This window comes from Felis catus, chromosome A2 (assembly GCF_018350175.1).
Source record: "Felis catus isolate Fca126 chromosome A2, F.catus_Fca126_mat1.0, whole genome shotgun sequence".
Taxonomy (NCBI): Eukaryota; Metazoa; Chordata; class Mammalia; order Carnivora; family Felidae; genus Felis; species Felis catus.
The window spans coordinates 15,910,964-15,935,897 of NC_058369.1; the positions used below are offsets into that span (position 1 = coordinate 15,910,964).

Consider the following 24,934-nt stretch of genomic DNA (forward strand, 5'->3'; position numbering starts at 1 on the left):
GTAAATGGTATTGTGTTTTTAGTTTTGGGTTCATTAATACATAAAAATGTGGTTGCTTTTTGTTTGTTGGGTTTTTTTCCCCCCTGCAACCTAGCTAAACTCAGTTATTGGTTCTGAATTTTTTAGTAGATTCTTTGGGATTTTCTCTGCAGGTGACCATGTCTTCCTCAAATAGGCACTAAATTTTACTTCCTCTGTTCCAATTTGTATGCCTTTTATTTCTTTTTCTTCCTTGCCACTGGTTAAGCTCTGTGGTAGGAGTGTAAGGAAGAAATAATGGACATCTTGCCTCATTCCTGATTGTGGAGCAAAGCCCCGACTTTATCAGTGTGATGGGGTCAGTGGCTCTCTGTAGTTGTTGTTTACCACTTTGAGGAAGTTTACATTCATAGTTCACTGAGAATGTTTGTTATGAATGGGTGAGCGGTTTTGTCAAATGCTTTCTCTGTCACTATTTGACAAATGGCTCCATTTCTTGTAAGATTTTGCACTTAGGATCATATGTTCCTAGTATTCTTTTGCTATCCTTTTTTTTACTGAAGGGTCTGTAGTGATGTCCCCTGTTTCAATCCTGACATTAATTGGTGTTCTCTCTCTCTCTCTCTCTCTCTCTCTCTCTCTCTCTCTCTCTCTCATGTCTTGCTAGAGGTTTACCACTTTTGATGGTTTTTGGGAAAAACCAGCTGTTCATTTCATTGATTTTGTGTGTTGCTTTTGTTTTCATTTTGTTGATTTGCTTTTTTCCTTCTTTCTGCTCATTAGGTTTATTTTGCCCTTTTTCTAGTTTCGTGAGAAAGAAATTTAGATTACTTATGTGAGACCGTTCCTTTCTAACTAAGCATTTAGTGCTGCATGTTGTCCTATTAGACCTGCCTTAGTTACACCCCCACCGACCTTGACTCATTACGTTTTTGTTTTCATCTAGTTCTATGTATTTTCTATTTCTTTGGAGACTTCCTCTTTGACCCATGGATGATTTAGAAGCGTGTTTTTAAATTTTCAAGTGTTTGCAAACATTCCTGTCATCTCTCTGTGATTTTTAGTTGATTCCATTTTGGTCTGAGAACATATTCTGTGTCATTTCAATTTTTTAAAAATATTTTTGAAGCCCTGGATGTGCTTTATCTTGGTGAGAGTTCCATGAGAACTCGAAAATATTTACTAGTTGTGAAGGGATTGAAATCCTGTATTAATTCCCTTCCTGGCGAAAGATACTTGGAGAAGCCTTTTTCATGACCAAACCCTGAGGGATACAGGACAGTTCCATCCCACACCGCACTGTCTGTTCCCAAACTCTTTCTCATCGGCCGCCGCATTGCTGAGTGTCTTCCCTTTTGGCCCCTCACGACCTTGTCAGTCCCCCCGGTGCCTACCTTATCTTTGTTCCCAGACCTCACATCACCCCCACTCCCCATGACAATCAATTCTTTTCTTACCTACGGAAAATTTCCCTCTCTCAAATTAAAAAATGTGTGCCCTCCTCCTCACCCCCATCGTCTCATTAAGAACCTTCTTTGTGATCCGTCCTCCTTAGAATGCAGAGGGGACTATAAGTAGCAAATAACTCTCTCCACTTCCTGGGGCTGAGCTGACCCCACCCTCGGATCGATGGTGCACGTGTCTTCTTCAGCATCTGTTCTGAGATCTAAGTTGTGGGAAGTGTTTTCTAGAGTCTATAATCCTTCTAGACTCCTTGGACAACAACAGCAGAATCTTGGTGTTCTTGATGCCCTGGGTTATTTTGACACCTGCTGCTGATATTCCATAGCTCTCTCATGGGAGTAGGGAGCCTGCTGTTGTTGATTTGTTCTTCCTGATACTAACCTCAGACACGAAGGAGTCAAGAAGGATCAGGATACAAATCTATTCTCTGCCACCGGATGGCCGCGCAACCGTGGCGTGTCATGTAATCTCACACCGCTTTAATCCTTACCTGTAACTTGGACGCCTGCAAAATCGTGAGAGTCACCTGATACACCATGATGAACGCTGGGCATGAGACGGTTCAAAAGATGATAGTCATTCTCATCGTGTGCTCTTTCGTCGTTATGTTGTTGCTATGACATCGCATGTCGGTATCCCTGGCTTCTCTCTCTTCCTAGCTTTCGTCTTCCGTTCAGAGAGCTGCTTGTATACCTGAGAGCATGAGTAACTCCTGGGCACACTGGCAGCGGTCTATTGAGCCTCTCTTGCGTTTACGTGTGGTTGGATCAGTGAGTTCTAGCCCATGGAACTGGCCGAACGTGATGTGAGCAACCTCTAGGCCTGCTCACAAAACCCTTTCATGCCCTTTGCCCCACCTCTTGGGCGATACGACTTTATATATTTTGATCATGGTGCCGACTTTAGTGATATCAGACTCAACGATATGCAGGGTGCCTTGCTCCCTAAATTAAGGATGGGAGGCAGACGGCCACTAATTAGTGATCCTGATTAGCTATGCATGATCCAGAAATGCATGTTTAAGTTCATCATGCATTTTGAAATTTGTTTGTTGGTAGATAGCATTTTCTTTAAAAAAAAAATTTTTTTTTAAGTTTATTTATTTATTTTGAGAGAGTGCAAATGCGAGCAGGGGAGGGGCAGAGAGAGAGAGAGAGAGAGAGAATCAGAAGCAGGCTCATGCACTGTCAGTGCCGAGCCCGATGTGGGGCTCAGACCCATGAACCGTGAGATCGTGACTTGAGCCAAAATCAAGAGTCCGCCACTAAATCGACCGAGCCACCCAGGCACCCTGGTAGAAAATGCTAGCATCTTCTTAACTGATGTAAAAGTTGGTACCATGAAGTGGTGCCATACAAAAACCATAGTTTCGGCTTAATGTTCAGGCAGTGGGCAAAGAGACTGATCTGAAGAACCGTGAAGACGTGGTTTCTGGCGTTGGGGGCAGCGGGAGGGGTGGCCAGCGAAGGGGCACAAAGAATCTCTTCGGGGTGATGGCAACGTTTATACCGTGACTGCGGCCGTTGTTGCCCGGATCCGTACGAGTGCCGAAATCCATCAAATTGTAGACATTAAACAGATGCAATTTATCGTCCAGAACCTGTATCTTAATAAGCTGATGCGAAAAAGCAGATGTCATCTCTGGTAAACTCCCCGTCTAATATCGGGTTCCCAGACCCGGTGGGGGGAGGATTCATTGAGCACTCTCAGGAGAAACCAGCAAGCAAGGGGGTGAGTCAGCAGGACAGGGAGGGAGGAATCCAGCAGGACTGTGAACTCAGGAGAAGTCCCCCCCTGTACCCCGACTCGCTCCTTGTTATAAGGAGCCATCATGTGCACATTTTCTTCAGGTTGTTGTTTTAAGAAATGCAGGGGCGCCTGGGGGGCTCAGGTCACGATCTCGCGGTCCGTGAGTTCGAGCCCCGCGTCGGGCTCTGTGCTGACAGCTCAGAGCCTGGAGCCTGCTTCAGATTCTGTGTCTCCCTCTCTCTCTGCCCCTCCCCCGTTCATGCTCTGTCCCTCTCTGTCTCAAAAATAAATAAAACATTAAAAAAAAAAAAAAAAAAGAAATGTAGCATCAAAGCACAGGTGTCCCGATCTAAAAGTCGGCTGCTGGGGTGTGGGTATGGGCTGCTGGAGAGGGACGAGGGGGCCCCCGGCCCAGCCGTGAGTCACATCCAGACCTGTAGGGAGGTGGCCGCACAGTGGGGCTAGAATCAGGCAGAAGGGGGATCCCGGCCCAGCCCCACCGTGTTCTGGTGATGTGATCTTGGACTCATTGCTTAACCAACTTGCCTCAGTTCCTCCTCCGAGAGATGGTAAAACACAAGTGCACTTACCTCGCAGACTCGCCGAGAGAGGTTTACTCCGCACGAAACACGGAAGGCCTTTAGCAGAGGCCCTGCTGCGATAAAAGTGCTCAGGAAAAGCTGTTTTGATTATTAAAGAGTCATTTCTCTGCCCCTCGTCTCCTCCTGCAACTTCCCCACCGCGGAGGCAGCCCCCACCCCCTGTCACTCCTGCAACAGTCCGAGTCCTTTCTGTCCCCTCGTACTGGGGGCTGACGGCTCTTTGATCTTTTCTACAGTGGAGACTTAGGCGCATTTTGTGATTCGTTCAGGATTCGTGCTGTGCAACACAGGCAGAGGCTTGACACATTTAAAAAGTATCCAGACTGGGGCGCCTGGGCGGCTCCGTGGGTTAAGCCTCCTGCTCTTGATTTCGGCTCAGGTCATGATGTCGTGGTTTGTGAGTTCAAGCCCCGCGTCGAGTTCTGCGCCGACAGTGAGGAGCCTGCTCGGGATTCTCTCTCTCTCTCTGCCCCTCTTGCTTTCTCTCTCTCTCTCTCTCTCTCTCTCTCTCAAAATAAATAAATAACTTGGGGCGCCTGGGTGGCGCAGTCGGTTAAGCGTCCGACTTCAGCCAGGTCACGATCTTGCGGTCCGGGAGTTCGAGCCCCGCGTCGGGCTCTGGGCTGATGGCTCGGAGCCTGGAGCCTGTTTCCGATTCTGTGTCTCCCTCTCTCTCTGCCCCTCCCCCGTTCATGCTCTGTCTCTCTCTGTCCCAAAAATAAATAAAAAACGTTGAAAAAATAAAATAAAATAAATAAATAACTTAAAAACAATAGACAAAACGTATCCCGATTAATCTTCCTCTGTGACAACGAACCCTCAGGCCCGTCCACCCCAACGTCACACTTCTGGGTGTCCTTCCAGCCACTGGGGGTCGCAGAAGCCTCCCAAACGCCATGCTCCTGAGTCGTGCACAAAGCAGAAGTGAAATTTTCTCTCAGGGGAGAAACATTTCTGGCTGCTGTTTGGGCGAAGGAGAAATGAGCTTAAAGATCTGTTATCTGCCGTCCCTTCTATTTCCTGTCTCTCTTGTCTATTTTTGTTAATGTCTATTTGTTTTTGAGAGAGACAGAGTGCGAGCAGGGGAGGGGCAGAGCGGGAGGGAGACACAGAATCCGAAGCAGGCTCCGGGCTCCGGGCTGTCAGCACAGAGCCCGACCCGGGGCTCGAACCCACAAACAGCGAGATCACGACCTGCGCTGAAGTCGAGGCTTAACCGACTGAGCCAGCCAGGCGCCCCATTGTTTCTGTAGGCCTTTGGGCTTCACAGGAGGGCAGTGTGCAGTGGACAGAGGGAACCCAGAAACACCCTGGATCCCCAGCGAGCCAGACGCAGGCCGTGCCGGCTGCAGAAGCCCTCCCACGAGCCCCCTGGGAAAATGTGGGTGAGTGGAAGCGTGTGGTCCGAGCTCAGTCTCTGCGCCCCGGCTGGGCCCCGAGACCCGGGGCCCAGGAGCTGGTGACCGGAAGATGGGTGACCCTCAAGGAAGCTCGGACGCTCTACTGCTCTGCAGTCACTTCCTTTCACACATGCAAGGCTGAGGTTGACCTGAGCTCTCCTGCAAGAACCTTCTGGCCACCCACCCCCCCCCCCCCCACCTCCCCGCCCCGGAGCTTCTGAAGGTTCTGTGTTTGTTTCTCCTGCCGATGCCCCTATATTCCCAAGTTGCCTTCTGTTCGGTTTGATTTGTGGCTGTTCCTCTGAAATGTTTCTGCATTCGTGTATGTGACCTTGAGAATCTGGAAGATCACAGGGTATTGGTGTTTGGGGTCAGGTTTTCCTGTGAGCTTAGCGCCTCGAGGAGCAGGGAAGAAGCACCCCAAATCTCCTGGCCCTCCCAAGGCTGAACGAGCCGCTCGGGACCTCGGGGAAACCTCTTCGGGCTCTGCCTGTACATTTGGCCCCAAGGGCGTCCTCATCATCAGCTGAAGCTTGGCAGGCACGGGTCCCTCAGCTGGTGGGATAGTGCGAGAGAAAAGAGGAACTCAGTGGATAGTCTACACTCGGGGGTGGAGAGCAGCCCTGCCCTTCACCCTCTCTGTGGCTTTTGCCAAGTCCCTCGCGGACTCTCCATTTTGTCGTCTGCGATGTGAGCATCCCTGCTGACCTCGCGGGCTGCGCGATAGATAGGTGATAGAATGGGCCAGAAAGCAGTTTGCAACTGCAGTCATCAGACCGGCATCTCCCAGAGTTCTAAGGAATCCTGGTCTTAAAGAATGTTGACAGGTGCTATTTGAAAGAACACATTTCTTTTTTCTACATTAAAAATAGGATTGGGAGGGGCGCCCGGGTGGTTCGGTCGGTTAAGCGTTTGACGTCGGCTCAGGTCACGAACTCATAGTTCGTGAGTTCGAGCTCCACGTAGGGCTCTGGGCAGACAGCTCAGAGCCTGGAGCCCGCTGCAGATTCTGTCTTCCTCTCTCTCTGCCCCTCCCCGGCTTATGCTCTGTCTCTCTCTCTCTCTCTCTCTCTCAAAAATAAATAAACATTAAAAAAAAAAAACTAAAAAAACAGGAAGAAGAATCATAGGCGGTTGTGTTTACCCTCACATAAATCAGCCCCGATCGTAAGCTTCTCTAAAGCTTAATCTCTCAATTGGTAGGAAGACGTTGCCCTGACCAGAGCACCCAGGAAGGGCTCCCATGGTTCATTGCTCGCACGTGGAGAACGCTCTGGGGTCCCTCCCGGGAAGATCCGAGCCTCTGCTGAATTCCACATTCCCCGTCGACGCACCCCGAGGTGATTCCGGAACCGTCACCTTTTTAGGCCTCTCCGTGTTGACTTCCCTTTATCGCCATTGCCAACGGCTGGCGTGTTCCACAAGGTAAAGAAGTTCTTCGGTTGCTGAAATCACTCCGGGAGAATTCGAAGTCCCCAGCGAGGGGGTGGAGACTGAGCTCAGGGGCCGGTGGCCACTTACCAGACAGAAGTCCCAGCCCCGTCCCTGCCGGCCACCCTCCTTCTCATGAAGGACGCTCAGTGTCCACACCAGGCTTCCACCCTCCCCGCTGCTGGAGGTGCGGTGACTTTTGAACTTGGGGAGTTTGGAAAGGATAGCGCGGAAGGCTTCCCTCAGCCCTGTCCTCTTCGCCAGGAAAGGGAGCTGCCCGCGGCCCTTGGGGTTGCCTTTGCCTCCGTAGATAAAGCATCCAGTTCTGCGGTTTAGCGAACGGGGTCATGTGTGGCCCCTTAATTTCTTACCATCCTCAGAACCAGAGAGGATAAGGGGACAGGTGGGGAGGGCAGGGGTGCTTTTTTCTCTTCCGATGACGCTGAGCACCAGAAAACTGAGGTCGGCCAGAAATGCCACGGAAGTTTAGAGGAGGGGCGGGCAGTTCCAAGCACCTGCTACGTTAAGACACCGTCATCGTGGTGGGGCCCTGGTTGGGCCTTTCCCACAAGCAGGCGGGTTTCATGGGCCACCTCACCTGACCCTCCCATAGATGGAGGTGTTGTTCTTACCTCCGTTTGCAGATGAGGAAGCCAAGCACCATTCCAGCTGCCTGGACCCAGGAGTCCAGTCTTTCTAAGCAGAAAAGGATGTCCTCACGGGGAAGCTGGGCCTCACTGCGGACGGGGTGCAGACCAGCAGAGAGGGGAGAGGGTGAGACTGCCCGAGGCATGTCTGGACCAGTGAGTCCCCCGTGAGGCTTGAATGGGAGACTTGGGGCAGAAAGAGGGTCCCCAGAAACGCAGCAGGAAGCCTTGGAGTTAGGCAAGGCCTCTGGCATTTTCTAACCCAGCCTCTCACTTGTGGAGAGAGTTTTCCTTATTCTCTGGTCCCCGTGGCTGTGGTCCCTGGCCCCCGGGAGCTGCCCTCGCAGGGCTGAATCAGAAGGCCCCTCAGGCCATGCTTCCCCAGCTCCATCAGGGGGCTCCCAGGATGGTCCCCCTTGTGGGACAGGTTGCAGAGACTTCTTGTTCTCTGGGGCAGAAATCTGCCTCGTGGCAGCCTCTCCCCACCCGGGGATGCCCCACAGAGCCCAAGGGAAAGGCCGACTCTATCATAATAGAGCACAACTTCCTATCTCTTTCTTCCTACCAGACCTTTCCGGTTTCTCTAACTCTTCTCTGGCAAGGCTTCTGCTGACCCCCCTGACACTGAAGCCTGGCTACCAAGCTGGCTCAAACTCGAGCCTCCGGGATGTCCATGAGCCCTCCCGACAGACTCCTTCCTTTCTCCCCCCATCTTTTCTTTGCCATTGGCAGTGTGTGTCACAGTCCCGCCTACATAAGAGATGTTTGATAGACGCTTGGCGAACTGCTTTGACGTCGTCCACGTGGCCAGTTTGTCAAAGGTCACGCCTCTAAGGTCAGAGCTCTTCCCACAAATGTTGGGTGATGCCTGCGCTGTGCCCAGCGTCGCGACGGGCGCCCCGGACCCATCAGCACATAGAGCCCGCACACGTGTCACGGTGGTCGCCTAGCCACAGCTCGTGTTTGCTCAGCCCTGTATATCCTACAGAGTCTTTCTTCCGTATTTATCTTAGTCGATTCCATGGCAACCTGATGATTTACAGGTGAGAAGGCTGAGGTCCAGCACGATCTGCTGATGAAGGTTATGGAGCTATTCGGTCACACGGAAAGGCACTTCTCGGGTCTTCTGGGGACGTCTAACCCTGCGCTCCACCTCGACTCATCAAGGTCTCCTCTAGAGCGCTGGGAAATAACTAGGTTATCCCGCGGTCCTCACATCTTGCCTTCGCGGGAAAGTTCTGATTTAATTTAAAAACTCCCTTTGGTATTGAAGTATAATTGACGTACAACGTTATATCCGTTGCAGGTGCACAGCCTAGTGATTCGAACTACCTTCCCTACCTTATTTCATGCTCACCACGATAAACGTAGTTACCGTCTGCCACTCGATTTTACTTTTTGCCCTGCCCCCTACCCCGGGTCAAAGCAATGTTTATTCAAGAATTATCTGCCCCCCTCCAAAAAGAGAAAGAGAGAGAGAGAGAGAGAGAGAGGACAATGCCAAGAGAATGCAGAACCCCGAAACGGCTGCTGAACATCAGCAGTGTTCATCTCAAAGATTACTCAACTGAGGGTTTAGTATGTAATTCCAACAGCAGAAAAGAAGAACTGTACTGAACTTGATAACTTTCTGAAAACTTGCAGAGCAGCGAGCCTGTTTAAAAGGGGAAGCCGTCTTGTGTCCTACCTTCCCAATGCCTCTGATCAGACGGCTTCTCCATTTCATGCGTGGCAAGACCTAAGCTGTCCCCGGGTGCATAAAGGACTTTGCTAAAGTCACAGGTACCATTTGCCTTCTTTCTGTTCTCTTCCGGGCAAGAACTTACTACATTGCGATAGAAGTCGCTCGCTTAAAAGTGATTTCCGGGTAGACCGCCAGGTTTCCAGGAACAAGGAGATGGAGAGAGGGGTCCAGGCAGGGCAAGCGGTGCCTCTCCAGAGCGCTCTTGGATTGCGGAGGCAGAGGAGAGGGTGATTTAGTAGGTGGTATGGGACCAAAGTAGGAGAGTTTGTTGTGACACATGTCCATTTTCTTCTTGCTTTCTCCCACTTTCCTTCTTTCCCCCACCCATGCTGTGATACCCTTGCCTCTCCCAGTCATCCACACTTGGCCTTTTGTACCTCATCAGTCAGCATGCCCACGGCTGGGCCCATCGTGTGTTCGCCGTGCCTTCATAAATTCTCAACTACTGAGGACATGACCGCTCCAAGTTAGCCATTTCGCGTGTATCGATGTTGACTTCGTAAGAAACAGTCCGTGAAAATAGAACTTGCATATACATGTGTACATACATCTACATAGTGCAGTTGTATATATACATGTGTATTTTAAGTGTTCATTGAAAATCCACCCTAAGTCATGCTATGATGATGAATCAGTGAATCAAATGATTTGGTCTTCGTGTCTGGATCTACAAGGTTGACTGTTTGTTTTTCCTAGACCTGTCCTAGAGGATAGGGGTAGAAATCCCTCCTAATCTTTTGGGAAACCTTGGATTGATGCAGGTGGAAGTTAACAGTTGTTTGGCCGGTGTTTAGAGGGAGGGTGATGGGAGTATGGGGACTTTGGTACACAGAAGTGATAGGGGTATTTGTAGCTCTTTTCAGACGGTGGTGATGATTACATTGAACCAGGTAGGCTGAGTTATTTCTCTTGGGGCAAGAATCGTATGACTCAACAAGAAAAAAGCAGATGTACCCAGCATAAAATGGGTAAAGGGCACCGCCAGATAATTCACAGAAAAGGAAATATGGATGATTACCAATTACAGTTTTAAAAAATGCTCAGTAATTAAACAAATATTAGTTACACAATAATGACATCTCTTTTGCCCATATACGTGGCCAATTTTTTTCTCTTTTCTGTCTTCTTGGTGTTGATGGATGCTTGCTGAGATTAGAGCCATCACCTACTACTGCCCAGAATATATACATCGCTGAACACTTTCTGGAAGCAATTTGACAAAACGCATCAAGAGACTTAGAAAACAGGTAGAAATTGTGCTTTGGGAAACCTACTCTAAGGAAATAATTTAAAAAAATACAAAGATGTTTATTACAGTATTATTTATAAAAGTGTAAATCTGGAACAACTTAATCGCACACCAATAAGACAATGATTAAATACATGAATATCTATACAATATGTTGGTGTCTTTTCAAGTTATATTTCCTTTATTTAAAAAAATTTTTAATGTTTATTTATTTTTGAGAGAGAGAGAGAGCACAAGTACGTGAGAGACAGAGAGAGAGAGAGAGGGAGGCAGAGGATCTGAAGCGGGCTGCACGCTGATGGCAGAGAGCCCGATGTGGGGCTCAAATTTACGAACCATGAGACCATAATCTGAGCTGAAGTCGGACGCTTAACCGACTGAGCCACCCAGGGGCCCCTACAAATTATATTTTCAAATAATTACTAGCCACATGGAACAGGGTACAAGATATAACATTTAAAATGTCAGAATACAGAGGGTCACCTGGGTGGCTCAGTCGGTTGAGGTTGAGCGGTTGACGTTGGCTCAGGTCACAATCTTGTGGTTCATGAGTTCAAGCCCTGTGACAGGCTCTGTGTGGACAGCTCGAGAGCCCGGGGCCTGCCTCACATTTCGTGTCTCCCCCTCTCTCTACCCCTCCCCCACTCACACTGTGTCTCTCCCGGTCTCTCAAAATTGAAGAAATGTTAAAAAAAAAAATCAGAATACAGAAACGATATAAAAGTGTGATATGGTACCTAGAAAGGAGATCTGGGGCAGAGGTTCTTTCTCTGTTTTACGTGGTTTTACCCCAACCATGCTATTTTGACTACACAGTCATGCCTTCCCTATGAAAACATATTCCTCACAATCATCTCTTTCAACTAAGTGACAGATCAACCTGCAATACAATTAAAATTCAACCACAATTGAAACACCCCATGTTGAAATATAAAGAGTCAATCTAATCTTTGGGCAAGAAAGTTGGTAAGAACATCCAAAATCACCGGGGCGCCCGGGTGGCTCGGTCGATTAAGCGTCCGACTTCGGCTCGGGTCATGATCTCGTAGTCTGTGAGTTCGAGCCCCGCATCCGGCTCTGTGCTGATGGCTCGGAGCCTGGAGCCTGCTCCGGATTCTGTCTCCTTCTCTCTCTGCCCCTCCCCTGCTTGTGCTCTCTCTCAAAAATCAATAAATGTAAAAAAAAAAAAATTAAATAAAAAAGAATATCCCAAATCACTTGGCAGGTGAATAAAACCAAGTCACTTAAAATGAACTGACCACACTCCAGCACGGAGTGTAGCCTTTGCTCTAGTAACTAATGATAATGATCAGCAGATGTGGAAGTCCTTGTACTGCCCTAAAATACAGTGCTGAGAGGTTCTTGCGTGTTTCCGGGGAGGGAGCTTCCTGGCTCGCCAGGCAGCCCATTCTGTTCCCACACAACCTGGTAGTTCCCACATGTCCTTCCCCAGGTGGGCCTGACTGTAGTCTCCTCCAATGCCATCAAGTTTCTGCGCTCTGGGAGTCTACTCCCTCTTCTGCAGGAAAAGCTATCACGTCAGTCCATCTCAAAGGGACCTAAAACGTTGCCTAATCCAAACCTTTCGTAAAAACGATTAGAGGGACGCCTGGGGGGTTCAGTCCGTTGAGCTTCTCACTCTTGGTTTTGCTCAGGTCATGATCTCATGCTTTGTGCATTCAAGCCCACCTTGGGCTCTGTGCTGACAGTGTGGAACCTGCTTGGGATTCTTTCTCTCTCTCTCTCTCTCTCTCAATCTCTCTCAAAATAAATAAACTTAAAAAGAATCTTAAAAAAAAAAAAAGATTAGAAAACTTGGGTCCAGACCAAAGACAAATACTGGCAAAAACAAAAACAAAAACAAACAACAAACAAAGAAACAAAAACTAAAATTAATCTGAGGATTTGAAGCCTCTTATTTTGCATACAAAACATTCTGAGTTCTGTCAGCCACGGCTGATGTTTCTGGACCTTTCTCACCCTAGCCTGTCCTGTACTCCAGGTTGACATTAACCCTCTTAACGTGGGGTACCTGGGACAGAACATCATATTTCAAATGTGTAGTCTGAACCTTGAGAAGCAGGGCGAAAATTATTCGATTCAGTCCGGAAGTGTTCAGTGAGCAGCTGTCACTTGTCAGGAGTCCTACGGGCACAGTGACCAGTCGCTAGTTCTGCACTGTCCACTCTGGTGACGACTTGCACATGCGGTGACTTCAATTTAAATTCACTACATTTAAATAAAATGAAAAGGTCAGCCACATTTCGAGCGCTCAACAGCCATTTGGCGAGGGGGGTGCCTCGTTGGACAACACAGACCCAGAACATGTCCATCATTGCAGAAGAGTTCTGTTGGGTAGCGCCACACCAGATAATTCTTTTGACTATTCCAGGTTCTCTGTAAAAACAAAACAAAACAAAACAAAACAAAACAAAACAAAACAAAACAAAACAGTGAAAGGTTGGGAGGCCTGGCTTCACTGTATAGTGGGAAACAATCCAAGTAGCTAGTTGGAGAGGTAATTGGATGAATAAATGAAGGGGCAGCTGGGTAGAGACGTCGACGGAGAATCAGGTATGTGGATTTCCTTTCTTCTGGGTGATCTATTAATACAGACTAAAATTGAGTTCGCTCTCAGGGTCGCTGTGTCACAGCGTTGACATTCTTTATTTTGCTTCTTGCCTAAACTCGAGGAGGTTGGAGGGTATGTAACTGAGGGACAGAAAACAGGTTCATAAAATTCAGGAGAGATTTCATGTCCCCTAAGAGTAGGGGAGCCGTAAGAATCAGGGTGGCCCAGGAGCGTCTGCGTGGCTCAGTCAGTTAAGTGTCTGACTCTTGATCTCGGCTCAGGTCTTGATCTCAGGGTTCTCGAGTTCAAGCCCCGCTTTGGGCTCCTCACTGAATGCAAAGCCTACTTAAAAAAAAAAAAAAGAAAAGAAAAAGGAATCACTGTGGCCTGGGTCCTACCTCCAGAAATTCTGGTTTAACTATTCAGGGGTACAGTCTGGCATTGGGATTGCAAAATCTCCCCAGCGTTTGCCAAGAGCAGCCAGGGCTAAGAACAATTGCCGTAGCCAACTTCTTCTCTCTGTGGAAATCCCCTCCCGTAATGTCCCTATCAGGCAGCCACCCACCCTCTGCTTAGGCGTCTCTAGTTACAGTCTGCTCAGCACCTCACATGTCATTTGGGATGATCCCCCTCAAGTTCTTTGTTTCTTTTTTTAAAATTTTTTTGGCTGTTTATTTTTTTGAAAGAGAGAGAAAGAGAGAGACAGAGCGTGAGCAGGGGAGGGGCAGAGAGAGAGGGAGACACAGAACCCGAAGCAGGCTCCAGGCTCCGAGCTGTCAGCACAGAGCCGACTCGGGGCTTGAACACATGGCCTGTGAGATCATGACGTGAGCCGAAGTTGGACGCTTAACCAACTGAGCCACCCGGGCGCCCCTCAAACTCTTTCTTATGTGGTGTTTGACTTTGCCTCTTGGAACGACCTCCTGTGGTTGACAGTGAATCACATTTAGTTTCTTATCTACACACCAGTACCAGTTCTCTTTCCTACCCAAAGTGTCTTTTCTCCTAGGTGGATGGATACCTCTGGCTCCTTCAACTCATCTTTACCAGGTAGGGTTTCTTCTCCACTGCATTCCAGTTTGGGCAATGTTCACATTCAGTGTCTTGCCTGGGACCTAGCACAGGGCTCTGGACGTAGTCTCAGACCACTTTAAAATCCCATCACATGGTAACCTGTCATTCTAGCTGACCATAAGGTTAGCATGTGATGGGCTTTGAAAACAAAGCCAAACCCAAAACTTCCTGCCTAAGATCAGCAACAGGCAGCATTGTCTGAAACAGCAAAGCGTATCTGTTGATAGGAGACTGGCTAAATAAACTGGTTTATCCACACAGTGGATTCTCTGCAGCAGGAACAAAGAGAACCTTCCACTGCTAAGTGAAAAAAGCAAGGTTCGGGGCGCCTGGGTGGCGCAGTCGGTTAAGCGTCCGACTTCAGCCAGGTCACGATCTCGCGGTCCGTGAGTTCGAGCCCCGCGTCGGGCTCTGGGCTGATGGCTCAGAGCCTGGAGCCTGGTTCCGATTCTGTGTCTCCCTCTCTCTCTGCCCCTCCCCCGTTCATGCTCTGTCTCTCTCTGTCCCAAAAATAAATAAAAAACATTGAAAAAAAAATTAAAAAAAAAAAAAAAGAAAAAAGCAAGGTGCGCGATGATGAATGTAGTGTTCTGCTTTTATGCAGCCAACAGGGTAAGATTAGAAAATATCTACCTGCTTACGCTTGTGTATGGAAACCCTGGGAAGGAAGAGCAGTTACCCACACGGTTGAGCGGGGGTGTCGGGGGGCAATTTTCTGCGTGCCTTCGGAGCCGAGGCCCGGCAGCGTTTGTTGTAGATTACCTTTTCAAGTATGTTTTGTAGAAACGGCCTCGGAAGACAGAACATCTCTCTCCAGGGCGGACAAAGAGTTTTGTCTGCTCTCTGGTGGAATTCAAATAATGTTTCCCTCCTGGGCAAAGACTGGGCAGGCTTGTTGTCAGCCCCGTATGAGCGATCGGAGGTTCCTGGACTCAGATTCCTCGGCTTTGAGGCAAATCTGCTGTACGTGGGCCCCGTGCGACTTGGGGGCAGGGAGAACCGTGAACTTCAAGTTCACGTGTCTGCTGTGCCACGAGCAATACATCCTGTGTCCTTTATCTAATGGGCACGTGCCTTCTGCTGGTATCCGCGAGGAAGTGGCAGGCTTACTTGTTAGCCTACAGGTAGGGTAAGATCTTAGACCCTTCACAGTTCTTGACGGGGAAGAGACACATGGGGATGTGCTGTAGGATGAGACTTTTTATTGTGTATCTTCTCATAGCATTAGGTTTTGAACCATATGATTGTGTCTATTACCTACTCAGTCATCAATATCATGACATTTGAAATAAAAATGTTACTCTTGTAAAAAAAAAACAACTTTTGTCATGTAAATTTAGATTAAGTTCATGGAAGTTGTCTGCAGATTATGGGAAGTGATGATTTCTTGGCATCCCCAAGGTGGGCAGAATTAAGTGCCCAGTAGAACTCTCCTGATTCCTGGTTCCATAATTTGCCAGGAATTAATCTATTATCTATCTATCTATCTATCTATCTATCAATCATCTGTCTCTGTCTCTATCCCTTACCTGTCATCTTTGTGAGAGATAATCTGACCTCTGATACCTCTCTGTCGGTAAGGAAATGGATTAATATAATCCGGCGTTCCCATCAAGTTATTTAATTTGGTTGCGGTCCATACTTATTCGTAGAAATCCAAAGTCCTCATTTAGTATAACTAAAGATGTTAACGAAGGCTGAAATGTCTGGTGGAAACCATTGGATACCAATCATTGTAAGTTTTCTAGAACCTTGGGTCATGGACCACAGACCGGATATTTGTGGAAAGAGAAGCATTTCTGTTCAGATGGAAGAAATGTTTGCTCTTCTGAAGTCATATTTTACTACCTTGGACAAGATCTTAGATATTTTGGAAGGGCCCAAGAACTTGAAAAACAAAGGTCAACGGGCGGAGGGGAGGAGAGTTCGTATACAGTTCTAGGCGTATATTAACATACACGCTGGGTCAGTGTTCTAGATGCTCTCGAACGTGTTAGTTCAGATAATCCTCACCTCACTCCTCAGCCCACGGAATGCATTCTTTGCTTGGCTTCTGGGACACCAGCTCTCCTGGTTTGGCTCCTACCTCACTGTCCACTCGTTCTGAGTCTCTCGTGCTGTGTCCTTCTTTTTCTTCTGAACTCTGATTTTTTTTTTTTTTTTTTGTGAGAGCGAAAGAGACAAAGCACTTGCACACCCACAAGCCAGAGTAGTGACTTTACTAAACTGACGTAATCATTCGGCCTGTGGCCTTCTACCTGCCGTTCCTGGTTTTAAGCAAACTCCCCTGCTGTCAAGGATCAGCACTCTTCATCAGTAGGCACAGCGGATTTCCCCTTCAGTGAAGTTTCATTCATGAACGAGGGAGGGGCAGAGAGAGAGGGAGACACAGAATCGGAAGCAGGCTCCAGGCTCCGAGCGGTCAGCCCAGAGCCCGACGCGGGGCTCGAACTCACAGACCGCGAGATCGTGACCTGAGCTGAAGTCGGACGCTTAACCGACTGAGCCACCCAGGCGCCCCCAAAATGGACTTTTTTCAAAAAATGTGTATTTATTTATTTTGAGACAGAGGAGCATGCGCGGGTGTGCGTGGGTGGGGGGAGGGGCAGAGGGAGAGGGAGAGAGAAGAGAATCCCCAGCGGGCTCCACGCTGCCCGTGCAGAGCCCGAGGCAGGCTCGATCTCACCTGAGCCAAAATCAAAAGCCGGATGTTTAACCAACTGAGCCACCCAGGCGCCCCTACAAAACGGGTTTCACATTAGCCGTATCGTTTTTCACCCAGCCGACAAGAACTCATTTGCCTTTACTTCTAAAAGCATTCAGGGGGTGCCTGGGGGGCTCAGTTCGGTTGAGCATCTCACTTGGGCTCAGGTCATGATCTCACAGCTTGCGAGTTCGAGCCCCGGTCGGGCTCTGTGCTGTCAGCACGGAGCCTGCTTCGGATCTTCTGTCCGCCACCAACCCCCCCCCCCCGCCCCCGTCTGCCCCTTCCCTGCTTGCGCTCTCTCTCTCTCCAAAATAAATAAATCTTAAAAGCAAAAAAAGCATTCAGACAAGTCCGAGAAACATTGCAAACGATTAGCTCAGGGTATATCTCTGGCTTTGGCTGCCATAGACTGTAGCTCTAATATTGTGGAGAGTCATGACTTCCACATATAGTAGACACCCACAGTGAGGAGGTGATGCCCAGAGAAAGGAGTCCACCATCACGCCAAAGGTCCCCGTCCTGTGGGCAGATGCTGACGGGCAGGTGAGGCTATAGAGAGCCCAGGTTTCTTTGAGTCAAGAACACTGCGGATCAAGTCCCAACTTAGCCGTTTGCTCTCTGTGTGATCATAAGTTAGGGAATTTCTCTGAGAGGGAGACACGGAATCCGAAGCAGGCTCCGGGTTCTGAGCTGTCCGCGCAGAGCCTGACGCGGGGCTCGAACCCACAGAACCGTGAGATCGTGACCTGAGCCGAAGTCGGACGCTTAACCGACTGAGCCACCCAGGCGCCCTGAAATGTTCATTTTCTTATCTCTTCAAGACCACGCGTATTCAGAAAGTCTCCTGTTTTTATTTTTTTCCGGCTTATGTCCAATGGTTTAGTGGAATGCATGCAAATGGAATCAGGAATATTGAAGAATATGTGACAACGGTGATGTTAGAAGCCTGAGGAGGAGAGGGTGGTTATTCACCCATTTACAGAGAAGGAAAATAGATGGCACTTCGTGCCACATATCAAACTAAATTCACAGTGGGTTAGAGATGCGTAGCCATGAAATGTTGAACCGCAAAGATACTAAGATATATACAAACATTCATGACCTCTGGGATGTGGATGTCCTCACTGAATGGAACCCCGATGCGATAATAGCGTGGGTTTTAGAGCAAAAGGGCACAGGATCAAGTCCCAGTTCTGCTGTGCACAGAATAGCCTCAGGCAACTGACCAAGCTTTGCCAAGCCTCTGTTTGCTCATCTATGAAGTGGGGATGGGAAAACCTACCTTGCAAAGTTGTGAGATCAAGCAAACTATGTGAAATGTTTGGCCTAAGGAAGGTTCAATTACCATTGACTTTTTTTTTAATGTTTATTTTTGAGAGAGAGAGAGTGGAGGAGGGGCAGAGAGAGAAAGAGAGAGAGGGAGAGAAGGAAAAAGGATCCCAAGCAGGCTCCTGGCTGACAGCAGAGAGCCTGATGCAGGGCTCCAACTCACGAGCCGGGAGATCATGACCTGATCTGAAATCAAGAGTCGGCAGCTCAACCGTCTGAGCCACCCGGGTGCCCCCTAAAGAGAAATTTCTAAGAAAAATCTCCCTTCCCCCAGTCTGGTGGTTGTATGTTAACTCCACCCAAGCTCAAAGAGGAAAACCAAACATTAAGATCTTTAAAACAAAATTCAAATGCTCTCTACCTCATGTGACTTCCACGTCAAGTTTCTTAGATCTCAGGGTGTGGTTTCAGGTGCTGATGAGTACGTGCTTCAGCTTATAATTTGCCCACGTTTTCACCCCACTTACCTTGAGAAAGCGTGTTTGCCAAATCTTCCAGCTGTCCTTGCTAGAAGAAGGCATCTGCCGTTAGTGACAGTTTAATTGATAAGGGAATTTAGACAACTTCCACATCTTACAACTTTAAAAATTACCTGGGACGCCTGGGTGGCTCAGTCGGTTAAGCATCCGACTTCGGTTCAGGTCACGATCTTAAGGTGAGTTCGAGCCCCGTGTCGGGCTCTGCGCTGACAGCTGGGAACCCGGAGCCTGCTTCGGAATCTGTGTCTCCCTCTCTCTCTGCCCCTCCACTGTTCATGCTCTGTCTCTCTCTCAAAAATAAATGAGCATTTAAAAATTTTTAAAAATTACCGTCCCCCCCCCTTCTACAACTATTTTCATTATTTGCTCATTGCTTTTTATACGCATACAGTTTCACGATGTCGCGGTCTTACTACACGCACTTTATATTCTCTTCATCTCCCATGACCACTTGTTGGTGATTCCACCTGGTTTTAGTGAACTAGTTTTAGTGACTGTAGAATAATCTATTGCATCAGTGGACTACGATTTGTTCAAAATCTCCTTCGTGTGTCAAACTTTTCAACAGTTTCCATTTCTCTTGTTTCTTTCTGTTACGAAACGAGGCCACAAGGAACATCTGTACCTTGTGATTTGATTCGGCGGATTTCTTCCCCTTGGGGTAAATTCCTCAGAGTAGAACCACTGGCTCAAAGCCACGTGTACCTTGTTGATTCTTGTTGTTTATAACATTTCAAAAACTTATTGAACCAAGTTACATTACATCAGCAATGTCTTACTGTTCTCGGCTTGCCCCAACCTCACCAGCATTGATGGAGTGACATCACTTACTTTTTTTTTTAATGTTTATCTATTTTTGAGAGAGAGTGCAAGCGAGGGAGGGGCAGAGAGAAAGGGGAACAGAGGTTCCAAAGCACGGAGCTGACAGCAGAGAGCCTGATGTGGGGCTCGAACTCACTAACGGCGAGATCATGACTCGGGCTGAAGCCGGAGGCTCAACTGACTGAGCCACCCAGGCACCCCTATTTTTTTTTGACATTCCAAACTTCAATACATTTTCTAAAGAAGAGTCTCTAATTCTAGATGAGGGGGGGAGGGGGAGGGCTCCTCTCCTTCTGACTCTAGGAATTGCGAGAGGAAGAGTCCAAGGTCACCGAAGGAAGCAGTCGTGCTCGGGGGTTCCTGTCTCCCCCACCCAGGCTTTGACCAGAGTTAGAGGGTGTGAGGGGCTGTTTGATAAATTGGGGAGGGGACCCTCGCAGACCCTCCCCTCTGCAAGTCGCTTTCTTATTCACATGGGTGGCCGGCACAGTTAAGCTGGTGGTCGGGGGGAAAAATCGTTTCATCTGTACCCTCGAGTGTCCCTGGGTTTGTCCATGGCACGGACACGGAGTCAAGGAGCAGTGTGTCTGCTCAGTGCCTGTCAGTTCAGGAGAAGGTGCCAGAAGTCTGATGACGTGGCAGCCACAGAGGGCCCCCCACTCCGGCCAGGGCTGCAGAGGTCACTATGCCCAGGGATGATTGAGAATGAATGGATCGTGAGGCCATGAGCCACAAAACAGCAGGTGCCAGCAGAAAGTTCAGGGTCGAGACCAGGTGGCCCTTCCTCAGCAGACACCAGCCACAGGACTAGGACAGACGGAAGACCCGGGCGCCTTCTTCCCACTCCCCCCATGCAGGCCCCTCCCCCATATCTCCACTACCGTCTTCGAAAGGCCCAATGAGAGGAGATGAGAAGCCAAAATTAAGAAGCTGGCAACGTAAACAGGATGAGAAAAACTAAAGCCGTCCTTCAAATGAATGGGTCAGGCTAAGTTTAAACCACTCTGGACTGCAATTTGTGAATCCTTCTTCCTGCTGCCCGGTGGAAAGCTGGTAAGACCCAAATCGTTTTTGGAGACTGAAGAAACTTCATTTGCGTTGCGTAGCTGAGGTGCCCTGTGAGCAGTTTTAGAGAACCAGCTAAGGTAGTGGGAATGCAGTTTTTGGTAAAACTCGCACCCGTGCATGCATATCTGCATCAAGAAATGCTCATAGTGGTGAAATCTGGGGTGGTTTTTACTTTTGTGTTTTTGCTTTTCTTTACTGTTGCTGCCTGTTGGCTGTTACTGTACCAGCTTTCCAAAAATGCAAAAAGACCTTTTTTAAAAAAATGTTTATTTATTTATTTATTTTGAGAGACAGAGCGCAAGCAGGGGAGGGGCAGAGGGAAAGGGAGAGAGAGAGAATCTTAAGTAGGATCCACACCCAACGTTGAGCCGGACATGGGGCTCGATCCCACCACCCTGAGATCATGACCTGAGCTGAAATCAACAGTCGGATGCTCAACCAACTGAGCCACCCAGGTGCCCCCAGAAAGACATTTTTGAAAGCCTAATTCAAACCTCTTGACGATGTCAGACCTAAATATTCATTTTGCTCTGGACAATGGAGACAGATGAAAACCATTTCAGTTTTCGTATCTCTGACCCCATGTAATTAGTCGTCAAAGGACTTGGCTTCCGACTCCAGAAAACCTGCATTCCTCCCTGTGCCTTGCACCCCAGAACCCCCAAGAGATTCTACAGTCTGCTCGTGGTCATGTGGAAAGTGACACACAAATTAAAGTTATGATCATCGAGTTGAACAAAACCCCAGTGAATTTTTTTCTTTTTTTAATTTGACTTGTTTTTAGATCAGCCTCGGAGAAGAGGAAAGATAATAGAAATATTAAGTAGAGGCTTCTATACTTTTGGGAGCAAGTGACTCTGTTTATTGTTTGCTTTCGGCATTAAAGTTTACAGGCATGCTCTCTGTGATTATAAATGCGTGATGGACAAAATAATGGGTATTTTTTTTTCCCTCAGAGGCTGTGGACTGTGCCATTAGGGGTAAGAATGCTGAACAGATCATACAATCAGCTGGTTTTAGTGCCGTTTTCCACCTAAAAGCCTGAGTGTGTTCCTTATCAGTGTGCTGCCCTGGGACAGAGCCATGAAAATAGATTAAGTTCTAAGAGACCCTATTTCTTCCTACGTTGATATGAAACCTCTCGTTGTCTTCCTTTTGGTTCTGCTCCTACGAATTTTACAGCTTTTTTGATCTTGATCCTGAACGTAACTTCAAGTGGTATCGTGATTCTTATGTGCGGGATGAGTAAATGAGGCTCGAAGTTCAGCTCTCGCCCCCAAGTCCTACAGCTGGTGGCAGGAACGGCCAGGGATGCCTCCTGCCCGTGTCCAATCTCGCTCTGACTACCTAGGACCTTGACAGGTGCTGACCTTTGGGGTCCCAGTATTTTATTAAGAAGCAAAGACAGTGCCTCGCCATTGGCTCTAATTATTGCACTCCTGAGATTTACCTTGAGAAATGCCACTGACCTATGGTCACATCCTTATACTTGTCCCTTCCTCAGAGAAAGGAGAAAGTCAGTAGGACTTCTTCCAAGGAGACAGGGCAGAGATGAACAGGAACTCCTTCCTCATCTGTCTGTCCTTCTTCTCCAGTGAAGTCTGTAATCTTTTTTTTTCTTTCTTTTTTTTTAAATTTTTTTTCAACGTTTATTTATTTTTGGGACAGAGAGAGACAGAGCATGAACGGGGGAGGGGCAGAGAGAGAGGGAGACACAGAATCGGAAACAGGCTCCAGGCTCCGAGCCATCAGCCCAGAGCCCGACGCGGGGCTCGAACTCCCGGACCGCGAGATCGTGACCTGGCTGAAGTCGGACGCTTAACCGACTGCGCCACCCAGGCACCCCTGAAGTCTGTAATCTTAAAAGCAGGCACTGGCTTTAGGGATCCTTGTTTAAAAAACATCACATCTGCTAAGAAATTCCGTTAGCCTAACCCTCCTACTCGGCAGGGACTTTATGAAGCAGGGACTCTAGGGGGTCTGCTGTTGGCATATGACTGGATTATCTCAGCATTATGAGAAGCAGGAAAAAGGAAGCAGCCTTTGTTTATTGCTTATAACTGTAATGGCTATAATAGTTGGTAACAACTAGAATGGTGAGGTCTTTCAAAGTTAAACAGTTTTTTTTAGTGTGTATTTATTTTATTTTATTTTTTATTAGAAAAACTTTTTTGACACTTATATATTATAGAGAGAGCATGAGCAGGGGAGGGGTAGAGAGAGGGGACACAGAACCCGAAGCAGGCTCCAGGCTCTGAGCTGTCAGCACAGAGCCCGACGCGGGGCTCGAACTCACGGACCGCGAGATGGTGACCTAAGTCAGAGTCGGACGCCCAGCCAACTGAGTCACCCTGGTGCCCCAAAAGTTAAACTTAGTGACTTTTTGTTTTTGAATCTAGTGAGGAGAAAACTGGACAATGAAACTGAAAATCTAGCCTGAACTTTTATATTCACTTGTTAGAGGATTTGGGGTAAACTACTAAACTGCTTCGAGGTTGAGAGTTTCCCCATCAGCTCTGATGAACGGCGCATTGTTAAGGAGCCACAGAGAGGGGTAGTTATTTGTAATAATAACAATCGCTATGATTGCAACCATTTGGTTTTGAAACAGGCAAGATGATTCCAAAAGTCGTATATAAACTGTAAAACATAAAATTCAAAATGCCTGAAAAGATATGGCGACAATCATCAGTATAATATTATTATTATCACTCTCCAGCCTGCTTTTTCCTGTTTTGTGTTTCTTCAAACGCTTGCAGAAATGAACGCCTTCTTTCTTCACCCCATCCACCACCTTTCTGTTTCTTTTCCCTTGGTGAATCGCGCTGACTTTCGAAACTTCACATCTTTCATGCCTGACGCCTCCCCGCACAGCATCCCGGACGTACTTCTAAACATGTGCTAAAGATCATTGAAGTGTCTAGGTTGTATCTAGGTTGTTTAATCGTATGTGCTTTTGTGGGTAAATGGATAAATCAATGGGCGTGGCTCGCCAAGGGTGACCGTACCTAATTGTGGGGTTGTTTTTTGTTTTTGTTTTTGTTTTTGTTTGTCGTCGTCATCGTCGTCGCCGTTGTCTTTCTATCATAGGGACAATGGAGGCTTTGATGGCCGGAACTGAGACGGTGACAGCGGATGCGTCTGTCAGGACCACACTGTTCGACTATGAGTTCTCGCTGCCATGTGAAAAAATCAACGTCAAGGAGCTGGGGTCCCGCCTCTTGCCCCCACTGTATTCCCTGGTGTTCGTGGTTGGTCTGCTGGGCAACGCGATGGTGGTGGTGATCCTCACAAAATACAGGAGGCTCCGGATCATGACCAACATCTTCCTGCTCAATTTGGCCATTTCTGACTTGCTCTTCCTGTTCACTCTGCTGTTCTGGATTCACTACAGCAGGTCGAACGAGTGGGTGTTCGGCCACTTCATGTGTAAGCTCCTCTCCGGGCTTTACTACATGGGCTTGTACAGCGAGATTTTCTTCATCATCCTGCTGACCATAGACCGGTACCTGGCCATCGTCCACGCCGTGTTCGCCCTGCGGACCCGGACCGTCACTTTCGGTATCATCATGAGCGTCCTCACCTGGGGCCTGGCAGGGATAGCGGCCCTCCCTGAATTTGTCTTCCATCAGTCCCAAAATGATGCTGAACAGTACATCTGTTTGCCTCTTTATCCAGGAGGCCAAGAGGATAACTGGAAGCGTTTCCATGCTCTGAGCATGAACATCCTCAGTCTGGCCCTGCCTCTGCTCATCATGGCCGTCTGCTACGCGGGAATTATTAGGACACTGCTGAGATGCCCCAATAAAACCAAGTACAAGGCCATCCGGCTCATTTTTGTCATCATGGTGGTCTTTTTCATGTTCTGGACCCCCTACAACCTGGTCCTCCTTCTCTCTGCTTTCCAAACGATCTTCTTTGAGGTCAGTTGTGAGCAGAGCAAATGGCTCGATGTGGCCATGCAGGTGACAGAGGTGATAGCCTACACGCACTGCTGCGTTAACCCCGTCATCTACGCCTTCGTGGGGGAGAGGTTCCGGGAGCACCTCAGCCACTTCTTCCGCAGGCACGTGGCCACCAACCTGGGCAAATACATCCCGTTCCTTCCCAGCGAGAAATCAGACCGAGCCAGCTCTGGCTCCCCATCAACGGGGGAACAGGAGCTCTCTTTTGTCTTTTAGGCCAGATGCGGAAAATTACCTAAAGCGGATGAGCCGGGCAGATGAAGGAAACACATTAAGTCCATCGCGTTGACTTTAACGCCAGCCCTTTGAACTTCTAGCTCGATGCCGAAACTTGTAAAGACATTAAAGCGTATACACAATGGGGTCAGCAGACCCGTGTGCCCCGGACGTTAACGGGGGTCACTAGTTAGTCAGTTCACTTGCCGTCCACACAGAAGTTTGCTCGGTTCTTGGAAGAGTTACATCCAGTGTAATGTACCCAAGTGTTAGCTAGTCACTATATGCAGCTATGAGCAGGTAAATCATTTTACAGTTTAAACCTTAACTTTAGCTAGCTGTTGCATAAATGAAACGTATTTCACAAAATACAATAAATCAGTCGCAATACTTTTAATGTGCCTAGCTCTCTCCTTGCTTGATGAAAAGGCTTTTCC

At 48.1% G+C, this 24,934-nt stretch overlaps 1 protein-coding gene across 6 annotated transcripts; it reads left to right on the forward strand.

Moving 5' to 3' along the window:
- The first annotated feature begins 4,897 nt into the window (after positions 1–4,897).
- On the forward strand, positions 4,898–24,894 carry CCR3 (C-C motif chemokine receptor 3). 6 transcript variants are annotated; one of them, XM_045041118.1, is made up of 6 exons: positions 4,898–5,179; positions 6,398–9,054; positions 9,370–9,525; positions 10,173–10,263; positions 13,847–13,887; positions 23,407–24,894. In XM_045041118.1, the coding sequence occupies exons 5-6, from the start codon at positions 13,851–13,853 to the stop codon at positions 24,495–24,497; spliced, it is 1,128 nt and encodes a 375-aa protein (XP_044897053.1). In that variant the 5' UTR covers positions 4,898–5,179; positions 6,398–9,054; positions 9,370–9,525; positions 10,173–10,263; positions 13,847–13,850; the 3' UTR covers positions 24,498–24,894.
- Positions 24,895–24,934: the final 40 nt, after the last annotated feature.